This window comes from Orbicella franksi, chromosome 12 (assembly GCF_964199315.1).
Source record: "Orbicella franksi chromosome 12, jaOrbFran1.1, whole genome shotgun sequence".
Taxonomy (NCBI): Eukaryota; Metazoa; Cnidaria; class Anthozoa; order Scleractinia; family Merulinidae; genus Orbicella; species Orbicella franksi.
Genome location: NC_138156.1, coordinates 23009121 through 23035219, shown reverse-complemented (window position 1 = coordinate 23035219; position 26099 = coordinate 23009121). Strand labels below are relative to the sequence as shown.

Below are 26099 nucleotides of genomic sequence, written 5' to 3'. Positions count from 1 at the left end.
GGTGGGTACTCCCAGAAAAATTGGGTGGGGGTGTGCGGCCCGCTACCCAAAACCTTACCCCATTTATGACCAAAGTATGCGATTTTCCCTACCCTCAGTTCATGACCTGACCAAAACCTTGATACTCTATATATGACCGTTTTGGCTAGTAAAGTTTCCTGAAACATAATTTATGATGGGCTTTTGTTGATTGCGTTATCGATAATGATGAAAAAGTAGGTTCTTCTATAAAACATACACAGGTGGGTCCTCACGTGAAGATGGCTTTGAAAAGAAGTGCTGCCAGTGGAAAACTTCTACACACCAAGAGAATTGGTGCCTCAGGCTCCTTCAGGGTGCCGAAGGAGGAAAAGAAGGAGAAGAAACCAAAGAACAAGCCCGCCTCCGAGACAAAGAAGGTCAAAGAAGCCCGCCGCCAAGAAGGCAGCGCAGAAACCTGCGGCAAAAAAGGCTGCAAAAAAACCGGCAGCAAAAAAGGCGGCAGCCAAGAAACCTGCAGCTAAAAAGACCCAGCGGCAAAGAAATCGAAGCCCGCAGCTTAAAAACCGGCAGCAAAGAAGCCAGCGGCTAAAAAGTCCCGCAAGAAAGCGGCCAAAATACCCGCGACGAAAAAGCCCGCCAAAATGCCTGCACTTTAAAGTACACTTTGAGGGGTTCCCGTTTCAACAAACGGCTCTTACAAGCCACCAAATGTTATAAAAATCAATGACCAACAACTCCTTTTTTGCGCCTCATCCGAGTAACTAAAGTTTTGTAATGCGAGTCTGTTATCACCGGCATTTTCGAAGTTCTAATTTCCAAATGCCAGCTATGTATGGGCCATGCGCCATTGGCCAAGCGTGAGGTCAAGATGGCTGGATATTGGCCAAGTTGTTTTTTTGCCTGTTTATGGACCGAGACGGAGTCGAGGTCCATAAACAAGCAAAAAAAAGAACGAGGCCAATATCAAGCTGAATATATGTGTTTATTCTTAAAGTTCAGATTCAGAGAGAATTTAATTAATATTCTGCATTCAGAGAAAATTCAACATCCTGTTTACATGTAAAAGTCGCTATAATTTATCTATAATTAATGATCCTGTTGTGAATATCTTTTAAACGGCATGTATCCAGTTACTTTAATCATGTTGGTCCTAAAATTAAGAGATGGCTAAACAGCGAAGAAAAATATAATAGGGATCCCAGTGATGTCAGTCGAACTGGGTCCGCAAATTATCGATTTTGTTAGGTAGCAATTAATTCTGGACTTGTACTTGCAGGTTTTGTTTGAACCCAAAATATTGCATACTAAAATAGTGTTAAAGGAATCAGCATGTAGTCATTTCTTGGTCTGCCATTACATCGATGATTTTCCGCTTTCTTCCTTTCTTCGTTGCCAAGGACGTCCCGCCCCTGGGGTCTCTGATGAGGCTTGAATTTCCCCTTCTCCACTCCCTTGGGGGCCCAAGGTTTGGGGAGATATTCCCGTCATGCCTCACGTATAAGGCAAAGTCTTGTTTGTACCTGCAAAACGAAAAGGAGATTTCTGTTCGTTGATTGGTTAAGAAAAGGCTTGTATGGAGGGCAGTCGTTTGGTTCTCAGGTATGTTATAACAAAAAGGCCGCGTCCTTTTTCTTGTGCGTAACATAGTTCGCGTGTCGTTGTTTGTGGCCAACATGTTCTTGGTGCAAATGCAACCGAAGTGCTCACTTTCAGTTGAAGTGTCCTTGTTCCGAATTCCACTTGGTTACAAGCGATTCTGTTTTTACCGGTATGGGTTTTCACGATGGTTGTCAAGGAGAAATGGAAGAACATCAGTTCTATTTCAGTCCGCAGAAGATACGGCTAGGATCGATCGCAAAAGGTTTTTCTCGATCGAGATAGATCAGTCAAAAACGCGTGTGATTGTGCACTTAAGTAAGTCTTGAACTTGCTTTGGTCTGTGCGTTTTAAGGGATCTTTAGTTTTCGTTAGAATTTTCATGTTCAGAAAGTTTATGGTTTGCATTATGTTACAGTGAAAATATCTTTCAATCCAACGCCACGCACTTGAACTTTGTCGATCGCGTATGAGAAATTAGTTTTGCCGAAAAAAATTGATCACAACAAAAAGTTCGACCCAGGCTCTTTCACCACTTGAAAGGAATGAAGGCGTGGTTGCCTGGTTCAAAACTTCCTGTTAAATTATCACGTGATCCGTTGTGTTCGTTTCGTTCGCTTGCAAAATGGCGGTTTGATCGGCTGAATTATTCGGCATTAGACCTCGTATTTCGCCCATGCCTGACCATTTCCGCGTTTGAAAAGATCAGATTTTCACGACGATATCGACCTGTAACTGGTCTTGCGGAAAATGAGTACGGAAAAAGGAGAAACGAAGAGAAAGAAGGGTTTAACATGGGCTGAAGCGGCGAAACAGGTAAACTGCAATGGTGACACAATGAACCCAGTGTCAGCTGACTCGACCCTCTGTGATTTGCCTTCTGTGCTTGTTATTGTCAACTGAGTAATTTCATTGTTGCTTTTAGGTGCTAGAGAGGTCTCTGGAACCTCTCACTCACAAAGACATCCTCAAGGTTATACAAGAGGAAGGTTTGCGCGATTTAAGGTGAGTGCGTTTGGACCGGTAGTCGCCTGCCAACCTTAGTGCTACGCGATCTCAGTTTTATGTCTGTCTCTATATGATTGACAGGGGATAAAAGGATGGTGGGAGAGGTCGCTTGATAAGTTATAAGATAATTTTCACACTCTTTGCAGTTTTTGGTTTTAGCACAACTTGTTAGAACCTACGGCCGGAATCGAATGGTTCTGTGGATTTACACGAAAACAAACTACTATTTTGAGAAAATAAATCGATTGCTGAACTGACATCATTATTCAGTCGGTGGTTGAATTAAGAGGATGACATATTCAATGATCCAGAAAAAAACCTCTCAAAGATACACTTAAAAATTTTAGTTTTCTAGTTATGACTGATGGATTTGTCGATCGAAAATCTGTGTTCGTGTTTTCTTTGAATGAACTCAAATTATGGAGAGGGAATGGGAAGGAATGCTGTTGTTGCAGAACAGAAACTGAATCATGGGTCTGACATCTGCTTTGTGAATGCCGATACCAATTTGGCTAAAAGCCAGTACAACCATGAGTGCAGCTGTACTTTTCTATTTCTTTGCTACGAAATAATTAGAAGTGTTTTGCCGCCTGAATGTCCACTCGCTTGTTAAACTTTTTGACCTTTTTGACATATGTGCGATGTGTCAATGATAATTATTGTTGGTTTAGAGAGACTTTCTGGGTTCAATTTGTTTCAGCCATTTAATTTGGTACAGTAAAAGATATTAGTTTTACAATTTGAGGCTTTAGCAGGAAGTGTCACAAGTTTTTTTTCAAAGGTTGAAAATTATGTTGTGTAATTTTACACTTGGTGCAATTGAAGAAACTAGTCATAAAAGGGGATAAGTGACGATTTTGGTTGCTTTTCTTTTTTCTTGCTCCAAATTAGCTGAATTTTTGCATGTGGTCTTCAATGTAATAGAAAAACGTGTTCCTGTATTTTTGGCGCTGGTTTTTGCTTCGCTTTATAACAACGCCGCTAGGAAAACCAAGTGGTTTTTTGCATACGCAATATCCTGAAAACGAAGCAAAGTTTAGCGGAAAAACTATGGGACATTGCTAAACATACCTAAACAAAACTCTATGCGAAATTTGGAACGTTTTCGACAAAGTTCACTTTTGATTAAAATACCTAACCCCCCTTTTCCCGCCGAGGCTGCAAATAAACGAAGCCGGGCCTTTGTTATGATAAACAGAGCCGATCCTTTGTTATAATAACCAAGCCAAGCCTTTGTTATAAGTCGAAGTCTCGCCTCAGTTTATCATAAGAAAGGATCGACCCGCCGCGACCGCAGGGACTTTGATCTCACTTACAAAGCAGCAAAATGTCAATTTCACGCAACGTATAAGCTCAAAAATGTTAATTTGAGGTCTAAATAGGTTAAAATGTTGATTTCACGTTAACGCGTGACGGCAAGGAGGTTGATTTCACTTAGAAACCAGCAAAATGTCAATTTCACGCAACGCATAAGCTTAATGATGTTGATTTCAGGTCTAAATAGATTAAAATGTTGATTTCACGTTAATGCGTGACGGCAAGGAGGTTGATTTCTCTTAGAAACCAGCAAAATGTCAATTCCACGCAACGTATAAGCTCAAAAATGTTGATTGTAGGTCAAAAAAGGTTTAAATGTTGATTTCACGTTAACGTGTGACGGCAAGGATGTTGGTTTCACTTAGAAACCAGCAAAATGTCAATTCTACGCAGCGCATAAGCTCAATGATGTTGATTTCAGGTCTAAATAGGTTAAAATGTTGATTTGACGTTAACGCGTGACGGCAAGGATGTTGGTTTCACTTAGAAACCAGCAAAATGTCAATTTCACGCAGCGCATAAGCTCAATGATGTTGATTTCAAGTCTAAATAGGTTAAAATGTTGATTTCGCGTTAACGCGTGATGGCAAGGATGTTAATTTCACTTAGAAAACAGCAAAATGGTAATTTCACGCAGCGCATAAGCTCAATGATGTTGATTTCAAGTGTAAATAGGTTAAAATGTTGATTTGACGTTAACGCATGACGGCAAGGATGTTGGTTTCACTTAGAAAACAGCAAAATGGTAGGAGCCCATGATGGGCTCCTGAAAATGGTAATTTCACGCAACGTATAAGCTCAAAAATGTTGATTTCAGGTCAAAAAAAGGTGTAAATAAAAATAAAATGAAACATAAACATTTCAATAAGCACTTTTCCAAATACGGCAACGTCTTAAATGGCTAAAAAATCACGAGATAAAACATAGTTTTCGACAAACGCAATCGTAGCTTTATGTCACGTACCGCCATAACTTCCAAGTTCAAAATGCGCTGGTACCTCTTATGCCTGATGAGAAAACAACCTTGGTGGCTGTTTAGTTTTGGATTTAAGAATTTGATGACTCCATGTGAAAACGCTTTATAAATAGGGCTGACAGATTAACAGATTAACCCTTCTGCGCAACGTACCGGTCTCCATACATCTGCATGTCCCCTGATCCCAGAAGCTCAAAACACTACAAATCATGCCGATTTGAAATAAAATCAACGCAAACTGGATCACAGATCTGTTACAATCGATCGCCACTTGCTGGCCATTATTATATTTAAATCTAGTTACCAGTTCGAGAAACATCGGCAGAACGTAATCGCAATGCATGCCGGGAAGGGTCTTTACACCTCGTGCGCGGGAAAACATGGCGGTCGATACAAGACAAATTTTATAAGTCTAAAACCAGTTCTCGCTTTCCAAACTTTGACGCTAGCAACACTTGGCAAATGGGCCACAACTCACCAGAGGGTATTTTTCTTGGGCAAGAACTGCTCTTGGACTTTGCTACCTGGCTCGATCTGACTGCCTTCGAAGTTTCAGAACACGTTTTGATTCTTTAAAACGTGCTGATGACTTACGGGTTTATCGAGGCTTTATGATGCCTCTCAACCACCAGGCAGGCATACAAGGTACTTTAAAACAATGCTTAAGATATTAGTTGACAGAGCTCTAATGCGGCCCATCTCTTTTTTGTTTGATGGCATTTCGTTTGATGCTCGATCGATTCACGTGTTGTGTTCACGTCACAATAACCGGTGTAAACAATCCATTCCCAGATTTCCGCTCTATATGCTGTGGGATTTGGTTTTGACTTCATACACTATAAACAGTCTGCCTGTTTGCTGTTCAACAAATAAACTCCTAAAGGCATGGCTAGGAAAAGCCAAGTTTTTTGCCTACGTTTTAACTCGCAAACAAAGCAAAAACCAGCGACAAAAATACAGAACCACGTTTTTCTATTACATTGAAGACCACATGCAAAAATTCAGCTAATTTGGAGCAAGAAAAAAGAAAAGCAACCAAAATCATCACTTATCCCCTTTTATGACTAGCTTCTTCAATTTTGTATTTTGCTTTGTTCTGATGTATGGTAATACTGTGAAAACACCAAATTGTACCAAGGTTAACAGTGAACTAAAACAAATACATGGATTATGAATATATATTTCAAAGTAATTTCTATTTACAAGGCTAAAAAAGGTTAGAATATATATTTATTTTATCGGTAGTTCGGGAGAATGAGAAATGCTGTGGGAATACAAGCTGACAGGCAAGTGTTTCCACAGGTTTTTCAAGTTCTCCTAAACTTTCACAAGTGTTTCTATTAATCAATCAGATTATGAGCTCGAGATTTCTATCACGTAATAGTTGACAAGGGTGCAACCCGAGTCAACTATCATGCATAGAAATCAAGAGAATAGAAATACAGCATGGGGAACATGTTTTCTATTTCTTTTAGAAAATTCCAGTGAAAAAAAGAAAATGACTTCTTTACTTTGATCATCAAAATGTAAATTCTCTTTGCTCGTGCATCATCATGTCAACGGCTCATGCTAGTTCTGTGTTTCTATTGAGTTGTAGTACAAATCTACTAACATTCTATCACGAATTCTGTTCTCTGATTGGCTACGCCACTGGCATCTATTCTGTTATAGATATTGTGTAGCGTGGCAGTGTGCCCTTGTTAACAAAATGATGGCTGTTTCTTGGCGTTTTCAAAGTGTCTGTGAAGAGGATTTAGAGAAAGTTTTTAATGACTAGTAGATTTATACTAAAACAATTAGATTCACTCTCGATTTCTACACAGGATAGGTGACGAGGGCGCAGCCCGAGTCAACTATCGCGCAATAGAATAATCTTGAGCTCGTAATCTAATTGCCTAATAGAATCACAATTTTAAACCAGTGAATGCACATATTTTCTTTTGGCTAATTTCTAATTCATTATATGTATATTTGACAGCCGTGGGACAGCTCCTTTAGCATGTCTGAATGCTATGCTTCACACCAACTCTCGTGGTCCCAATGATCTCTTTATCAAGGTGGAGGGGCGAATGAGCTGCTACAAACTCAATGTAAGTAAACTTATTCATTTTTTTAGTTGATTTTTAGCTATCTGGCCAAGGCAATAGTGGAATGGAAATTTGATATTGCTCATTCAATTTATGCAATTTGTGAGTTAAAGTAAATAAAAATTTAATAAATTAAAATACCCTCGGCAGTGTTTATAGCACAAAGACTAGTGGGGCCAAGCAAACAACTGAAAGAAATAATTCAAATCGAACATAACATTGTTACAGTCAAACCAAGTGAAGCGTACCACTCAAGATTACATTAATGAATTGATTATTTGAATATTGAACCTGCTAGTCGTTTCAAGAATGCAATTATTATAATGAATTGATTATTGGAAAATTGAACCCTCTGGTCGTTCCAAGAATACAGCTAATGGGTTTAATGTTCAAAAAAATCAATTTAATATTGATTTTTGAAATGACTAGCGAGTTCAATATTCAAATAAGCAATTCATTATTGCATTCTTGAAACGATTAGCGGGTTCAAAATTCAAATAATCAATTCATTAAATATGTAATCTTGAGGGGTACGCTTCACTTGGTTTGACTGTAAGAATCCCAACTGGCTGGAGGCAGACCAGTTAGCTATTTACAAGTGCAGCGGAGGATTTGAACTTGGGTCTACCTTAAATCAAATCCAGGAGGTGGTCAGAGTGGAACTCGAACCTGGGACCGCTGGATTGCAAGTCTGACGTGCTGACCACTTAGCCATGCCAAATTATCCTTTAAATGCATCCCTGGCCTTGTAATTTGAATGAACCCTTTATCTGTCATCTGCTTGTAATTTTTAGTGTTTGTTGATTCACATTTAAGTAATTCCTCTGTACTACATATAATATCCTGCACTGTCCGTGTCATTCTCTATTATTTTGTAGCCCAACAGAGTTGAAACCTTGGAAGAAAATTCTGGTATGGAATGTTTTTGCATTTGATCTATTCTGCTGAAAAATAATATTTTTGATTGTGGCTGTTGTTTAGTTATAAATTAAGTGTGGCAGATGTTTATTCACATTTTCTTAAATGTCTTACTGTAGTGCAAGATTCTGACTCCGACCTCATGGACATGGCTGACGACTCAGAATTTAACATGTTCCTCGACAAGGACAGCATAAATGGCCCACATCTCCACAATGGCAAAGTGAAGGTGCCCTTGGGAACGAACGATATCATGAAGCCGCAGCTAAAACCACCCCCGCCCAATCCGCCATCTGATCTTAAGCCAAAAGTACCACTCACCAAAGATGGAAGGCTGCAGAAGAAGCGTGGTCCCAAGCCAGGACCACGTAATCAGACAGCAAATAAAAGGCCACGTTTAACGAGTACACGACCTGTTCCAAAGATGGTGTTAAAAAATCTCAAAGTGGGTACTGTTGAGAGTGGCACAGGTGCAAGTGGAAAGAATGGCAATGGGAAAGTAAGTTTTGTGATGTTTGACTGTCCAGTTTGTCCTGATAGTGATACAGTTAAAAGCTGCGAGTAAGAACCTGCTTTTTTGAAGTCTGGCAAAATAGGTTCTTTTATTTTTGGGGTGGTTATTGGCAATTTAGGCTGAGTAAGTTCTTAATTAGGTTCTTAATTTATATGAAAGAGATACAGTTGTTGATTACCAGAAAAATAAATAAGTTTGGGTTGGCCTTGCACATGCAGTGTATTTATTCACAACTGTAAATATGATGCATTTTCGTGTAATATAAATTTGCAAACTTTAAGTCGTGCTCCGTTCAAATGTTTATCGTAATTCTGCCCAAATATAAGAATCCGCTTGTTCTTGTTTGTCTAAACAGGTTCTTATATTTTTTTATATTAAAATATGGCAAATTTCTCCCAGCAGGTTCTTAAACCACTTAATGGTTTTTACACATGGTTGTTTACTGCAAAACCTTGACAGTGCATTTCAGTTTATGATGTAGATACATAGATGGATGGCAAAAGTTTTTTTTTTGCGAAGTTTGTGGTTTGCAATCTGTCTCAGTTTTTCTTGATCATTAATTAGCATACTTTGTTGCCTGGGTTGCCTCGGGTCAGGAACAGTGTAGCCAGGGAAAAAAATCTTCAAGGTCAAGGAAAAGCCAAGGAATTTTATTTTGAACAAGGGAAAATTGATGTTTTGAGGAAAAGTCAGGGAAAATTGAAAGAATTTAATACAGGTGATTTAATACTATTAACTGAAGGCTAGAAAAAACATTTGGGGCCACTTTGATCTCAACGATGTTTTTCCTTGATGGAGAAGGAAAGATAAAAATATATAACATTAGTATGTTTGTTAGCCTATATTTAAGCTTAACTATACAAAAAGTATGATGGCCTTTGTCAATTTGCAATAAAAGCCTGAAGGGATTATACATGTAACTGCAGTATGTGTACATTTATCACCATTACTCTGAAGTGGTCTTGTGTTTTCTTAAAGAAGGATATATATAATTTACTTTTGAGAACTTGCTCGTTTCAATGTCCAAGAATTTAGCAGCCCATTGATTCAGAATGAAAATTTGTTTATGTCCTGGTCACTTTTTTCCTGACCCTGTCATCCCCATAAATAATGAACCATCCCTAATGGGCAAGAAATGATGTAATGCAAATATTGCTACATTACATATAAATCATGAAGTAAATTAGTCGTTCGAACTTTAAAAGTGAGATTTATTAGTCTATGCCTGAGATTTATCAGTTGGTATATTGTGAACCTGACTGCAGCATTTGTCCTTATCAGTAAATGTATGAAAGATATCTCTACTTTCTGTTCCAGGTAAAAGCTCCGTGTGCCCTTGTTCCACCCTCATCCAAACTAATACCTCCGTCAAGTGCATCCGTGACTGCCAATGCCATAGCAAGCCACAGCTTTCCAAGGCCTCCAGGCTCTGCCAATGGTGTGGATGGTAAAGAAAAACTAGAGAAATTTTCTGATCTTTGGACAACTTCAAAGGTGGGTTACCTGTAAAGATTTCTGGTTTTGTCAATTGTTTATCTTTTGAATCTAGAGAGAGATCACAAATGTCTTATTTACTGTTCTGTACATAACAACAGGGGGCTAAGGCAATTGACAATGGCAATGCTGAGGACAATGCCTCTTGAAAAAGAAATTTTTATTTTTTACCTTCAAATTTGGCAATTACCAGAACTGTGAACTCTGTATTACTGTATAACTGTCAGTCTAAAAACTTGCTTAAGCTTGATATGTAATGATGGCATTCAATCCCAAAAGGAAATACAAAACATTAGTTGTTGTTGTTCCTGTTCCTCACAAGATGCAGAACATGGATATTTCACTTTGCTGTTCACAGAGGACAGCAAAGAAACAGAGAACAATTTCTACTGTATGTTCATAGCCACTGTTCTGCTCATTAAACAATTTTCCTCATGGTTTAGTAAGCTCCCTGATACAGTACTTTGGGAAGCAGGCAAATAGGTTTGGTTGTTGTGCTGTTTAATTTGCTAAGCCTGGCCATTAATAAAACCCCTGATGCTCACAGAATAATCATAACGTTAAATGTTTAGTTAAAGTAATACATGTTCCTGTGTTTTAATTGTTGGCCTCATTTAATTCTAGCCAAGACGATACAAGAAAATGAGTGTTGGTAAGATTTTTAAGATTTGTTTCATAAATGATTATACATGTATTTCAATCAACACAAAGGTGTAATTATTAATAGTGCTGCCTGCACACCCACGATATTGTAAAGACAATTCTTGTAGTAGCAAGAGTTATGGTACAAGGACCTGCATAAATTATGCTGGCATGAAACAGGCATTTGAACAAGTGATTTGCTTGTGAAACTCTTGCCTTTTCTTCATACAAAGATCTCCAGGAGACTAGACAGAACTTCACTGCAAATTTCTGGGCACTTTCTCACATTTGTTCTTGTTTTAAATGTAGTTCGTGCTAATTTAAACAGTACGATATTGCAACCTTGCATTTTTGTCCATATTTTCAGCTGCCCAGCTGAAGAGAACCAAAGAAGGACGAGTAGATATCCAGTCCCCAGACTCCATTCTCACTAACATCCCCCTTCGTGTGAGTATCACAAAATGTATCGACTAGCATTTGCCACAGCCTAGCTCAACAATGCCTAAAGCAAAAACTTAAGTCAGATTGGAAGGATGTCCAGTCTACAAGTGAATACATGAAATATCATATATTTGAACTGTGGAGAAAGATATGAAGACTTGATTGATCATTGCAGTTATGCACGACACAGTTGTGAAATTAAGCCGGAATTTTTTTCAAGCATAATTTCACAACTGTTTAAGTTGTTCATAGCTGCAATGATCAATCATGTCTTGATGTCCAGTCTATTAGGTTGGTACCCATTGATCAGTGAGAATTGATGACAATGCAGGCACAGATCGAGGACAAATAGTGGCCAATTTCTGTAACAAGGAGCTCTAAATGAGCCAAGCCATGCTCCCTCAGGAAATGATTTGGATTTTGACTCCCTAAAATTCCCTCTTCCTTGGTTTCTGAGTCATTCAGAAAAATCCAACCAATTTCTGTAAAATGCTTGAAAATGGTATGGAGTGTTGCGTGCAATGCATATTAGATGCATATTACTTGCAAGAACTTATAAACATTGCTGCAACCATCAATCCACAAGGTGGTACTCATACAGTCTTCAGCCCTTATCATCCTGATCTACATGTAGCAACACCCTGTGCAAATGTGAGAGAAAAATCTATCTTTCCTTTCTGGCTTGCTTTTTAGTGTGGATTTTAGATGGCTATCAGTTATTTAGAAACTGGCACAATTTGTTTCCTACAACTCATTTTGGTCATTATATTTTGTTTAGTCACTTATAAACCAGCGCACATTCAATATGCTTCCACCATGGTATCAGTACCAGTTGGTGATGCTGCTACCTAAAGTTGACAAATCAATAGGACCTGACGGAGCACTGAGGTGTGTGTTTTACAACATAATGAGGAAGAATTGTTAATACATAATGCTTTCTTTTTGAGGGAGCAGCAACAACTGAACATTGCATTTAACAGGCTGTAGCTTGTAGTTGTCATTACATGTTAACTAGTACACAAAGAATTTCATGCATTGCTTGGTGATTCCATCGGAAAAGTTCTGTGGAGTATTATCAAATTGTCAAACTGTGTGCGCTTGATAATCATGCTATGTATAATGCGAAAATGCCATAAAAGATGAGGGTCACTTTCTTGTTTTTTTTGGGTTTTTTTTTTTGCACAAGTTGGTTGGCCCTTTTATTAACTATTCAACCTGCAAAAATTTACTAAGAACTCAAGTAGTCTGAAAGGGGAAAGTGTATAATTTCTGAAAAAAAAAAAATCATTTATTACTTACCATATTTGTGCCATTCAACAAAATAGTCTTTGGTCTTGCATTATGAATTAGATTATGAAACAAATGAAAGAATTTGCTGCAAGCGCCCATACACGCAATTTCCTAGCGATGCTAATTGAGATGAGAAATTATGTGCGACAAGGATGCACTATATCAGTGGAATCTGCCATTGACCTTACTGTAGTCCAGTGAAAATATACAGTACAGTGGAACCCTGTTAATCAGGTCAGCAACGGGCCACAAAGATCTGGCCATATTAGCGGGGTGGCTACTAAACGGGTTCTTTAAATAAGAAAATTCATGATTGACTGAGCTTATGTTCAGCCAGAATAAAGTAGTGGCAATAACAAGGTGGGTGTATTAACAGGGTGATTGTAAGGCAGGGTTCTGCATTATAACATTTAAACAAAAATGCACTTGTGGTGATGATCTGGCAAGAACTCTACATGTATATCCTACACGCGTAAAATAGACTAGCATGATTGTTGGTGATAATAAGAGGTTTTCTTGACCATGTTCCTGTGATGTTTAGTAAATATCATTTCATTAATGTTCTTTTTCAGACCATCACACACTGCATTTACTAATGAGTTCTTTGCTAGCGCATGCCATTCATGGAAGGACCGGCTTCAGGATGGTGAGGCTCATACAACATATCTCTTATTGATATAACAAGAGAATAATGACTTAGCATGTTTACACATTTTGTTCATTCAGCCAATGTGATTAGTGACTAGGTAAAGTCTGCATATGAGCCAAGTGGCCCATCAGGCCAGAGCTTATCCCAGATTCTGTAGCATGAAATGACTAGGAGCATTTCTATTCCCCCCTGGATGGGATGCTAGTCCATCGCAGGGTTAAACCCAGCATTAAATTTGCCGGTATCCAGTTATACACCTGGGTTGAGAGAGGCAGTGTGAGAGTCAAGTGTCTTGCCCAAGAACACAACGCAATGTGCTCGGCCAAAGCTCGAACCCGGACAAGTTGATCCGGAGAGACAAGTGCACTAACCATGAGGCCACTGCACCTCCCTTGATTAGTGACTAGGGAGCAGGGTTAATGCAGTGTTGAGAGCATGAATTCACCTCCCACCAATGTGGCCCAGGTTAGATTCTAAACAGGGCTCAAAGTTTGTTTTTGGCTTTGGGAGCACTTGTGTTACCAGGTGTAAATTTTCATGCACACTCCCAAAATTTTAGTTTGGAGAATCCACTTGAAACTTATGAAAGGGAAGTGATGTAACTTTATTATTTAGAGCCTGGTTGTGTTACATCTACATTTTACATTTATTCTTTGAAGCTTCTGTTTCCTGTCTTACTGGTCAGGGTATGTAAGTATGGTCCAGCAAGGAAGCAGTCACACTGTTCTTTGGCTTTTAAGGTGTGCTGGTGCGATCACATGATGTTTTTAGGCACAAAACCAAAAATCTTGTTGCATATGCGACCAGTTGGTCGTTAACTTTGAGCCCTGTGACAGTACACCAGTGCCATGTTTGGGTTGAGTTTGAGTTGAGTTTGGTGTTGGTTCTTGCCTTACTTGGCCTCCAAGAGATTTATTGCGGGTACTCCAGTTTTCCTGAGCACTCCTACCAAAAACCAACTTTTCCAGATTCCAATTCGACCTGGATAGAGGAACGGCAAGAAAACCACCCAGGACTGGTGTGGCTTCCTCTTTAAGCACTGTAATTTATGTTTCATTTGGCATTTCCCTCTGCTTGCAGGTGATTTTATGACTGACATGCAGCAAAGAATGAAACAGGAGGAAGAGAGGCTGGCTAAGTTAGATCCCTGGAAGGTAATTTTTCCATTTCCTTTGCTGCCTTCAAATTTATCATTATCATTATCATTATCACTATCACTATCACTATCACTATCACTATCACTATCACTATCACTATCACTATCACTATCACTATCACTATCACTATCACTATCACTGTCACTATCACTATCATTATCATTATCATTATCATTACCTTTATTCTTCTTATTCTTCTTCTTATTATTTATCTGTTTCTTTTCATCTAATAATATTCTTCATCTCAAGGTCTGCATGGTTGTTTTCTTTATCTTCTTACAATCTCTACAACTGCACTATTTACTTTTTTTTTTTTCGTTCATTTGTTTAGATCAACTAGAGTGTTGAACTTTCCTTTCATGTCCTGTGTTAAAACTTATTTCAATTGGATTGTTTGGCTTTTTGTGGCCCTGGATGAAACTGTATTGTGAGACCATTCAAACGAAAGCTGTTTAGCCGTTCTTTCATGTAGTAATGTTTGGCATGTTGTGCAAGGTGCTTACTTCTAAGTCGGCAAGTGTGACCATTCAAGTGAAAGCCATTGAGCTTGTTTGTCATGCTGTACAAGATGATTCTTTATTATATCTCTCAGTTAGTACGCGCGCTGTGATTGGTCAATTTAGCGGGCCATAATCGACTGTACGGCCCGCTGAAATTTAAAGCTGTTTTTGTTGCCAAAATGTTTCGTGATGAATCGCCAAGTGTTCTTAACATTTTTAGCAGGTAAAAGCTTAAAACTCTCTTTTACTTCTGAAATTGAGTATTAAAACCTACTAACGATTTAGATTTCGAGGTTCGTCTGAAATTTGAAGCCGTTCTGTGTGAATAGAAATCGTTCCCGAACCCGTCAGACACCCGTATCTTACTAACCTCGTTTTCTCGGTCCGTACTGTAAGTTACGGATCCTGGTTTTTTTTCACCTTCGATTTATGCCCCGCGCGCCTCGCGCTTGGGCCATAAATTGATGGGGAAAAACATCGGTTCGTAACTTACAGTACGGCCCTCGAACTCGGTTAGTAAGAGGTATATCTTCAATGTCCGTGGATGAAACCCCGGTATACGACCATGTAAATAAATGCTGATGTTAACTGGCTGCCTGGCTCCGCTAGCCCCTATGGTTATTCCAGGCAGCTAGTACCCTAATTTTCACTTTAATATTTTCATTGAACATTGTAATTTTTTTTAGCAAGAGTACGTACATACAAAGGTTGATTGATTGATAATGAAAGCTGTCGAGAATCTCCTGCACTGGTGTTTCTTCCGTAGCAGCCAAAATGAAATGAAAATGATAGATACCTTTTTTACTCTTTGAATCTTTGTACTCTTGAGAATGGAAGGGCTAACGACTACTTTTGGCGCCTTGATTTTCAGCTTGAAGCCCTGTTTAGTTAGCTTTTCTTTCTTTTCACCTTACTGTTTCTTTTGCAGGCTAAGTTCTTTGAACCTGTCTGGGGCAAAAAGTAAGTTCTTTTCATTTTGCTTTGCGAGCAAGAGAAAGAGTATTGGTTTTGCTTAGTAAACAGCAAGTTTGCTTTACAGAATTTGATATTATGACTCAATTTTGAATTTCTCTTTTACAGGAACCTTTCCGAAGACGATTCTTCGCCCCAAGACCTAGCTCGTTCCTATTTCACCGCGCCACTTGCCCCGGCCCCAGCCTCTTCACCCAGAAGTACGATTACCGCTGGTCATAAGGATCCCAGTTACGGCAGGTCACAGTTCTCCCCAGCTAAATCACACAGGATCACAAGCGCCATGATACAGCCGCTGACTGTACCTGTGCAAAAACTGCCATCGCACTGCCTTCCCAAACGGGTGACGGAGTCCAGAAGATCGGAGGCGGCGAAGCAGCTCCGAGCAAACGCCCGACCGCCTCGGCAGCGGTCCATACCCATTTTCAGGATGGTCACGGTAGCTGTTGCTACGGAGGCTTTGAAAGCCGTAACAACTAGTGCGCCGCCAAATATGCTTACTGCTAGCACGGCATACGCCAAAAAACGGACAATCAAGACGCCATGCAGCGAGGCTGGTTCTAATAGTTCCTTATCCATGGATTCATCAGCGACTTCTATTTCTAGCGCGTCTATACTCTCTAACGATGGAGTAGAGCTGCGTTCGCCGTCCTCGCTTATAAAACCGAGACCGCCGTCGCGCGCTGCTATGCGTCAGCAAGCGGCGGCTAACAGAGAGAACTTAACACGTCGGGGCGCTGTTTCGGGCAGCGCCTCGAAAAGTGGTTCCACGTCCACCGTGGTTTCCGCCAAGAACTTCAACAGGTCGATGTTGCTAAAAAGTTGTTCATGCCGGTTAAAGGCGATGGAGATTTGCAGAAAATGCGGTGCGTTCTGCCACGACGACTGTATAAACACAGCCCAGCTTTGCAACGCTTGTGTAAGCGTGAACTAAGTGCGCGTCTTCGACGATCACAAAGAAGTCACTTTATTCCCGTCCTTAAATTTATTGTCATTTGGTTTCCTCAACTCAAACAAGGTGATGCAGCATTGCAGTAACAAGTGTTTTTTTTAATTCCAGGTTCCAATATTCTCAAACCGCCGTGTTTGGTCTTTGTTTGTAAGATATAGCCCTGTCTTTTTTTCGAAGTATGAAAGGTCTACCAAGTTTAACTCGACGATGTTTCATGTAACTAGCTGTATACTGGAGAACGTTTTTTTTAATTTTACAATCGTTGATAGTCTAAAGAAGAGACAGAACAATTTATTTGAATTATGTAAGATAACATATGAATGCAAAATATTGTAAATAGTAACCCAAATGACCAGGAAAGTTGGATTTGAAGCAAAAAACTAAAAATTTATTATCAATGAAATCTGTTGTCCTGGTGTGTTTTTAATAAATAAAACGTGAGGCGGCTCGTGGTTTGAACTCAACAATATATATTGCAAGGGAAAAGTAGTGTAAGAAGAAATGTTTTGGGGATCTATGCTTCCGCACAAGGTTGAGTTTAGGTCCGTAATTTAGAAATAGGCCCTTTGCAGGATCCGGTCACACGGTACGGAATTAATTACGCTGGGACGCAAGTTACGCAGTGGGACTTCCAAAACAAGGGAAAGTCGGGCTGGACTGGTACGAGTTCCTTTGTTTTGGAAGTCCCACTGCGCAACTTGCGTCCCAGCATAATTAATTCCGTACCATGTGACCAGATCCTGCAAAGGGTCTGTTGTCTTAAAAAGTCTCGTGCCACTGTTAAAAGCAACACTGTCGAGAAGTTGACCATATTATATTGCCATTCGAAACGCTACGTAGCTTGCGACACAGACGTCCCGTATACGCTGTATGCTTGGCGCTACACAGTTTTAAATAGCTATCAACTCTGTTAATCTGGAGTGGCATGCCGGTGCATTGTCCGTTACACTCTCTCCGTCCCGCCCCCCTCCTCTCTTCCCCCCCCCCCCCAAACTCCGGTCTCCAGGGAGGGTTTCTGATCCATCGTCCGTCTGGTCGAAGTAAGAGTAACCTGCGAACAGGCGTTCTTTTTTCCGGTCGAAGATGAAAAGGAACGCCTGATCGCAGGTCAGCACAGAAGGAGTAAACGGGGGAGACGGGAAGGCATAGCGGGCATTGGTGGACGGGAGATTCAATCCCCTTCTTTCTCGCTTTTCGCCTCCCCTGTCCCTTCCCCATTTGGGCCGGCAACAGCAGCTGGTTTTGAGAAAAATCGTCGAGAAGAAGGCCCTGGGGAAGAGGTTGGGATAGACCCCCGAAGGCGTGCGTGACTAAGCTTTTAGAGAGATGTTGGATTTTCATGGAAGCCGGTGCGAGGAAAATTTTACTTTGTGACCACCAGGGGTTGGACGATCTCTCTATTTTTGGCTTTACATGGAAACCTTGACAAATCTAGAAATTCAGTTTTTACTGGAAACAAAATAGATCAAAATTTATTTAGTTTTCATTTGATCCCATTCTTGTAGCACTGAAATTACAATTTATTAGAACATTCAAAAAGTTAATAAATATGATTTGTATCTTTATAAATGATTCCACGTATGCATCGTAATAAATTACTGTACAGTAATAGCAGAAAGTAATAAATAATTCTGTAAAATGATAAATAAAATTATTTTCGTTTGATCGGCATACAACCTGTAGCTTCAAGCTGCCAGCATACTTTTCTCGCCTGTAGTTAAACACTAATAAGAAGGGAATAGATTAAAGTTTATAAGAACCTTTAAAACAGTAAAAAAAAAAAAATTAAGTCTGTATTTGAAGGTAACCCAGGAGATAAAATGTTAATTTTTCATCCTCCTGATCAAAGGAAATAAATTTAGTTCTAATCACAAAATTGCTATAGGTAGCCTTCAACATGCTGCTAAACCATTCTGAAGTTTCAATCTTCTTTTCATTGTAAAGGGAAGAGGTAGATCGTCAAAGCCACATACTCCAGAAGATTTTCTTGTTTTTTCTCTTACAATCGAAAGACACACGGACTGGAGACTCGACATCTCCGGATGAAGAGCACCTACTAAAAATTCCCGGATTTCTCTTGAGTTACACCTGTCAATGGCAGTTAAACCGCAGTTATCCGATTGGCTAATCCTCGCACCAAGTGACACCGTTGCCCTGACAACGTGTTCAAACTGGCCAATCACGGCCAAGTGTAGAGGAGTATACCCACAGTAAGTCTCTTGAACGTTTAAGTCCGCCCCGCAGAGAAAAAGCGCGGTTGCACTAGCTTCGTTACCACTTTGCGCCGCCACGTGCAAGGGCGTGTATCCCGCGTGATTCCGCGCGTGCACATTTGCGTTATAACGAGACAGTAGCTCTATGAGCGCGTAGTCGTTAAGCGTTGCGGCGAAATGAAGCGGTGTTTCACCAAAGAACACGCCGTTGCTGTAATTAACATTCGCTCCAAACTCGCACAGGAGGTGTACGGTGTCCAGCATGTTTTCTGATGGCGAAGCAGTCAGAGCCAGAAGAAGAGGGGTGTAATCCAAAGAATCAACGCAGTTGACGTCTGCACCGCGTAGCAACAAGTTCTGAATGTGTGTTGGTGGTGCGCTTGAGCGCAAAGCGTTCCTCAGCTGGCTGTTCAATAATTCTTGATCAGTGGAATGTGCAACGTCGTACTTGAATCTTTTAAAAATACTCTGAGATCCTGCAAACGGGGATAAAAATTTCAATCAGTATAACTGCAACAATTTCAATTATATTTAGTTCCTAATGCCAATAAATAGCCGCGCGAGCGAAGTTCACGATCACGTGACACTAACACGCACATTTGACTTCAGCCTTTTTTTTTTTTGCATTTTCGCGCGCGCGAAGATGGCGCAATTTCGGGACGAAATTGAAAAATATTTTTAACCTTTCCGTTAGCCTTTTTCTGCGTCCTATATCTCTCTTGTAATTGAATACCGTTTCCGCCTGTTTTAGGGTTTTTCCCCTGAGAACAGTACTAATGTAAGTTTCCATGGACAGTGGAAAAAACTGAGTGTGACTAAAAGAAACTGAGTCAAATCACTTCAAAAGACGCACTGAGATCATACATACAGAAAAGGTGATCACTTATCCGGCAGTTTTTCAGCATCTCTGGAGAAATAATTTCTAGTTTAATTATAGTTAACTGATCTAGAGAAATTGTACTAAAACACTTACCCTGTCCTTTAGTCAGTCTTCTAGTCCGCGGCATCTTCAGATCAGTGCAAGGCTCACTGTACGTCACTTGGTGTTTCTTTCGCCGTTACTTTCTGTTGCTTGCTTGTAATCTGCGCAGTTAATGAAGATACAGACTAAAACCTGGGCAAGAGAAAATGTTCTCATGTTCCTGGGGCTATCTGTCACTGCTTCTCACAATTCAAAACAACCGAGGGAAAAACTGTGGAAACCAGTTCGTAAAAATGACGCGAAACTAATCAGGTAATTGAACACGTCAACAGCTCGTGCACCTTGCTTTTCTAATTTTCTTGACCTTTCTTTGCACTGAATAGAGCTTGAATGCAACAAAAAAGTTTTTATTTCTTCTTTCTTGTTTCAATGACATTTACCTGTAAAGCTCTTTTGGATGCTTTAGCTTAAATTACTGGGAACAGATTCACGAAGGCCTTTTAGATTAAGATGTCTCGTAAGTATTGTTCGAATACAGAAGGTGCTGTGAAGTAACTGAATGCTTACGCCTGGTTCACGTTAGCGATATAACGACATCGTCACGAACGACATAAAAAGGACGTTATGTTGACGTAAAAAGGACGTTATGTTTGTAGTGTGAACATGTAGACATAATGACATATTAGCAACATAACGGTATGAACATAACAACATAAAGATAAAACTGATCTTTTCTTTTCTTTTCTGTCGTTATGTCGATGTCGTTATGTCGTTATGTCTCTAGTGTGAACTAGGCTTTAGGGTGCATGTTAACTGAGGAGAGCTTCGTAAATTGAGCTCCTGGACAATACAGGAGGAAACAGAATGAAGATAATTCCAGTTTTCTCAGGAAATTCTCTTATCTTAGCCGAGTTTCCGCAGGGACGTTACGTTTCCAATTCTTAATTCAGTCAATACTCTGGTACGTGGTGACAGTGTGAACATTCCGGAGGGTGCGATGTGAGTTTGTCGGACATCCTCGCCGAAAGTTGCCGTGATTCTTTGCGCCCTTGATCTTATGCCACTGGGCCGGAAATCCCGGAAGAATCTGGGTACGAGGCGGGTCGCGCGATTTCTTATTTCCGGCGAGATTAAATTCAGTAATTTATTCAAATTCACTTTGCAAATACAAATATTAGTACAAAGAAAGGACTAAAAACACCATGCACGTTTATGTATTGTGAGGATGGAATAAAAGTTGGTTTGGTACATGATACGTAAAAAGCGTTAGATCAGAATTTTTCTGTCCTTTGTAAATATTTGCTTCGGTAAAGTCTCGTTCAATTGTATCTGACAATGACCTGTAAATATATCTCATTTAAAATGCAAAACTGGTACGCTAAAAAGTGATTCATGGAATCATCGACTGTGACAACAAAACTACGTTTATTTTATTTTTTTGATTTGAAATCGATATATTTTTTTTTGCTGTTTTGAAACTGGAACCGAGGCTGCGTCGGCTGTGTGGACCCATACATGTTTGTCGCATATCGAAACTTTCGAACTACGCAAAAAAAAAATAAATAAATAAATAAATAAATAAAAAAATCATCGAAATGAGAAAAGTTGTCAGAAAAGTTTTTGTTGTATATTCACCATCTTTCGCTGCCACCGGTAGCGACGCAAACTGAAGTACAAGAACAATATAAGTACCTAACTTTAAAAGTATCTCTTTCGATAAGCTCGTGAGCATCAAATGCAGGCAGATCTATATATTTTTTTTTCCAAAGCAGGCTTCATTGTCAAATAAGTTTCGGTTTTTCGTCTATCTCACAGACGTTTAAAAGGCCCAAAACAGCCATGGGGTATTTTTAAATCTTCTGCTACCTTTACAGTCGAGTACATTACGTCATAACAGTAAATTTCTTACCTCTTTTTCGTCCTGCCCGGCAAAAAAGTCGGTTCTATTTCTTCGCCATGTGCCGCCTTCATACCGGCTTTGTTTTGATTTTCTTTGTTTCTGGTGTCTTCAAACGCGCGGCACTGAGTACGAATCACTTGAGATGTCTATCGACCAGCGGTTAACTGGTAAAAGGCAAATTTTCAAACATGGCGGCCGTGGCAAGGCTGTCGGTGAATGGTTGTGCTGAAATAGAAAGTTTGTTAACGTTCTGTAAGATACCGACGGAAAGAATATGCGTAGAAGAAAGCAAAGAATTCTCGTCAAATAAGGTATGAAACTGTTGGTTACTCGAGAAGGGAAAAGATTCCTTTTTTGTAGTGAGAAAATTTCATCTAAATGATTTTTGAGACATAGTTGTCTAAGTAAATGAAGAGCTAAAAGAAAACGACAATCAGTCAGTCGTTTGCAGTCATTAAATTGTAATAAAAAATGAAAATAAATAAATAGCCTTTATTATGTAATGCATAAGCTTGGTTTACAATTTATAAACCTCTCTTTAACAAGCGTATGTCACATGTTGATCTGGTAACAGTTTATGTGGAAAAATATTGAAACATAAAAAAATAAAGTAAATAACAGTATATTGGCGTTAGCAATCGACAAAAATGCTTATTCACGGAATCTTGGCATTCCACGCTGAATACCGATGTCGTAAATGAGTGCCAGCCTCTCTCTCAAGCCTATACTCTTTGCCTTTCATTGTGCCCCTTAGGGATCAAAATGTCTCTTAAAACTCTTTTTAATTATTCGTCTCGTCATTTTACTCAGACCAAGGCAAACAGAATGTTGCCAAAATTTAGCTTATTTTTACATCATTTTAGAGCATTTTTAGGTCAGATCCATCATTTTTAAGGTTTTTAAAATATATATGTTGAATAAGATACTTATTCATGTACATGTGGAATATCAGTAAGCAAATCAAGGGGGATTTAAAGGTTGGACAAAAACCCCTTTCATCGGTGACCTGAAAAATTTTACATTTTGCCTTTCAAGCCATTATTATAATTTCCCCCCTCTCCCTTCTCTGCTTCTTGTATTTTTAGGGGCCATCATTGACTCTGAGTTCAGGTCAAACAGTAACTGGAGTGAGGACAATAGCAGCATACCTCTCTACCTTATCACAATGTAAACTGCTTGGTAGCTCAGCTCTGGAACAGGCTCAAGTTGATCAGTGGTTGGAGTACTGGCAGACACAACTGGACTCTTATAGAAATGATGGACCACTCTTGAAAGGCGAATTAAGAGTTAGTCAGTGAGATAATTTTTATTCTCTTGTTTGCTCTCTCTGGGATGCAGCTATTTTGCAAGCAATTTCCTGAAGAAATGCCCACTTTTTTATTAGAATACATTTTATAAGAATATCGAGGCTAAAATTTGTGAAATTCCAAAAATATTTTAAGAATAAAATTTAATTTGAAAAGAATTTAATATTTTGTGTTGAAAATTTGTAAATAAAAATATACAATAAAAACATATAATTATTATATGTTTTTAGCTAAACCGTATAAAATTCTTTCTTTCTCTAAATGGCAAAACTAGCCAAAAAACAACAAAAACAGTTCGAGCTGTATGTTTGATACTAATAACATTTCTGTAAGAAGTTATGTGTGTCATATCAGACTTAAATGCCTGCAGGCTGGCTCCAAAATTACTTCAACAACATACAGACACCAAATACATTCGAAAACAGAAATATCATTATGCTATAAACTAGGAATACCCACAAGACTATTTTCAGCCTAAAATCGGCAGAAAAATAAGAATATTCAGCCTCAACCGGAAAATGTTCTGCATTAAGCTTAAAATATCAATTCTTCTCTCTAATTGTCACTCCTTTCTTTAAAACATTAGTTTTGAGAATTTAATTTCATTGGTGGTATATCAGCACTGAACAATATCTTCTCTGAGACCGAGCTGTTAAGTTTAAGCAGCTTTTAAAAATACCTGATGCTTCATTGGCAAGTGTATGCATGCATTTCTGTTGAGGACAACCAGTCCATGATCTAAGTTGCTCCTGAGATCAATAAGAGGAGAGTGAAAAAGAGAAAGGGAGAAATTCAGCTGTGTATGCTTGTTTTGTCATCTGTTCCTCCAGTTTTCATATGGTAATTTCTTCTCGTGCATATTTTTCTCCTTCCTTGATGATCAAAATGCAAAAGGATAGGCTGCTTTCCTACTACTCTTGAGACAAGGTTGTCCCTTGTATATACCACACTAACTGTAGCTGAGGAGCTGCCTTGAGGCTGGTCAGTGTTCCTTTGATTGGATCATTGTGAAAATGCCTATTTGTTGCAAGACTTTTGTTGGATTGTAACCATGGCTACCTTCATGCTGTAACAGAATTCACCCTTCCTTCAGCAAGCATGAAGACACTTTTTTTCAACCCTTTTTTCATAGGTGATAAACTTCAGGCTACCTGTAAGCTAAACAAAGCTAATCTGAATTTAATTTCTCCTCAGGATTTGAATAAATTCATGTGTGGGACAGTATATCTGGTGGGATGTCAGCTGACACTGGCTGACATCATGTTGTACTATGCTCTCCACCCTGTGATGATGGAGCTGAGTGTTCAGGAGAGGGAACAACTTGTTAACCTTTCCAGATGGTTTAATCAGGTAAATTTTTCAATTACCAGAATATAATAATAAAATCTGGATTCCACTGAACTATTAGGGAGGGGCTCTCTATTCTCTATTCAGCCCTTCATCCCACTACAGAAATCACCAAACTGTGTCCAATAGGCTTGAAACTTTTGTACAGAGACTTCTCACTCTTTCTTTTGCTGACCCACCAACATTCCTTTGTGTTTTTGTGAGTTGTGAGTTCCTTTGTGTTTTTGTGAGTTTTTGTGATTGTAAGAGAAGTTCAAACTAAAGGTGGGGAAAGGGAAAGAAGTGGATAAAATAATGTGTTAAGAATATTTTAACACATTTATCCACTTCTTTCCCTTTTTAGTGTGAATTCTTATCTTGTGTCCAGCACTGCACTTCACTTACAGTCAGATGAATGCAAAACAACACAAAGGAATGTGGGCAGGTTCAGCAAAAAGAAAGTAAGAGTGGTCACTGTACAAAAATTCAAGCCCATATTCCATAGTTTGGTGATTTTCACATTAAGATCTTAAAAAGACATACAGATAAGTCCTGGGCACGGTTTGGAGATTTTACAGTGTGTGATATTTTTTAATATAACATTCAATGGATATACACGTACTGAATATTTACTGGTATGTGCCATTTCTTGGGCAGTAATTTGTGTTCTTTTTTTGTCACTGATAAACGCAGGTTCAGTGTTACCCAGGAGTACGACAATATTTGCCTGAAGTGCCATTTTTACGTAACCTGCTCTACAGCTGATGTTGCATGATGTCTGTGGTATTAAGCTGAGATGTTTTAAATAATAAATTATGTGAATTTGTAATTGAACTGTTTATAGTAATATACATGTGTACTCATTAGCTCATGGCCTGCAGCATACCTGTAACACACAGACTGAATAGAAAATTACTATCTTTCAAACTGAATATGAGTTACACTACATATGTAGGGCAAAATAACAGAGCAAGACAAGGGAGCATTACAGGCTCTTCTAAGAACCTACAGTGCATGCATTTTCCTCGTGTCCGTGAGTTATCAGTATTAGCTCGTGATTGAGGTAGTTTTGCTGTCTTTACATGAATGTCTTTAATTAGGAAAAGTGGGTGAAGAGAGGGGTGGAGGGAGCTGTGGAAACACTCGCCTGTCGGGTTGTGTTCCCCCAGCATTTCTTGTTCTCCAAACTTCCACTTGTGTTTCTATGACTCAAGAGAAACACGGTCAATGTTTTCTATTTCTTAAATAATAGTGATTTATAACCATTTCCTGAGTGTTTGAGTATGTTAGGGGAAGAAGGGAAGATGTGTGAATTTATACTTCACAAAATTCACAAAATGTTCATTTGTCAACCGATGTCAGTTTATTAAATTACCAGTTCAGAATGCCACACTAGCTACATTTAATTTAAGACAAATGACGTGTGTTAATCATGCTACAATATTATTCTTACCATGTCTGTACTTGCATATTCAACTTCAATATCATTTTGATGAAGGACCCACTCAATCAAATTATACTGCATATTAAAATGAATTATATAAAGATTTTCCACTTGCCAAATGGCAATGTTGAGCTTACAATGAACTTTTGTACATCTGTATTTTACATCATGTACACCACCTTTAAAAAAATACTCCTATTTGTTGCTTGTTTTAATTCCTTTGTGGAACACCCTTTCTAGACTGTGGTAAATATTTACATGAAAATAATATCTCACTCTTATGCTCACAGCATAATAAAATACCTCTTAAACTTAATAAACTAAATACGAGCCTTCAGGGTTCTAACGGAGCTTTGAGTTATAAACTCTGACTATTTCTTTATACCAGCTTACTTGACTGCGTAATTATTTCCTGGTGTTAACATCTCTTGGGTTTGAATTTTTTTGTTTATTACACAAAGGAAAATAAATTTCAAATGCACTCTGGTTTTT

At 39.0% G+C, this 26099-nt stretch overlaps 3 protein-coding genes across 3 annotated transcripts; 2 read left to right on the top strand and 1 right to left on the bottom strand.

Moving 5' to 3' along the window:
• The first annotated feature begins 1609 nt into the window (after positions 1-1609).
• On the top strand, positions 1610-17470 carry LOC145464226 (putative Polycomb group protein ASXL2). Its single transcript, XM_081448058.1, has 13 exons — positions 1610-2394; positions 2504-2583; positions 6858-6969; positions 7845-7878; positions 8004-8383; positions 9716-9892; positions 10517-10544; positions 10902-10981; positions 11754-11863; positions 12838-12911; positions 13995-14068; positions 15500-15531; positions 15652-17470. Exons 1-13 carry the CDS (start codon positions 2329-2331, stop codon positions 16475-16477), a joined length of 2073 nt encoding a protein of 690 aa, XP_081304184.1. The 5' UTR covers positions 1610-2328; the 3' UTR covers positions 16478-17470.
• Positions 17471-17948: 478 nt separating this feature from the next.
• Positions 17949-21626, bottom strand: LOC145464252 (ankyrin repeat domain-containing protein 61-like). The gene is made up of 3 exons (XM_081448086.1): positions 21540-21626; positions 19682-19791; positions 17949-19184 (listed from the first exon to the last, which is right to left on the bottom strand). Exons 2-3 carry the CDS (start codon positions 19713-19715, stop codon positions 18388-18390), a joined length of 831 nt encoding a protein of 276 aa, XP_081304212.1. The 5' UTR covers positions 19716-19791; positions 21540-21626; the 3' UTR covers positions 17949-18387.
• A 9-nt stretch (positions 21627-21635) lies between these two features.
• On the top strand, positions 21636-25733 carry LOC145464256 (eukaryotic translation elongation factor 1 epsilon-1-like). Its single transcript, XM_081448092.1, has 4 exons — positions 21636-21841; positions 22616-22816; positions 24032-24187; positions 24857-25733. The coding sequence occupies exons 1-4, from the start codon at positions 21719-21721 to the stop codon at positions 24926-24928; spliced, it is 552 nt and encodes a 183-aa protein (XP_081304218.1). The 5' UTR covers positions 21636-21718; the 3' UTR covers positions 24929-25733.
• The last annotated feature ends 366 nt before the right edge of the window (positions 25734-26099 follow it).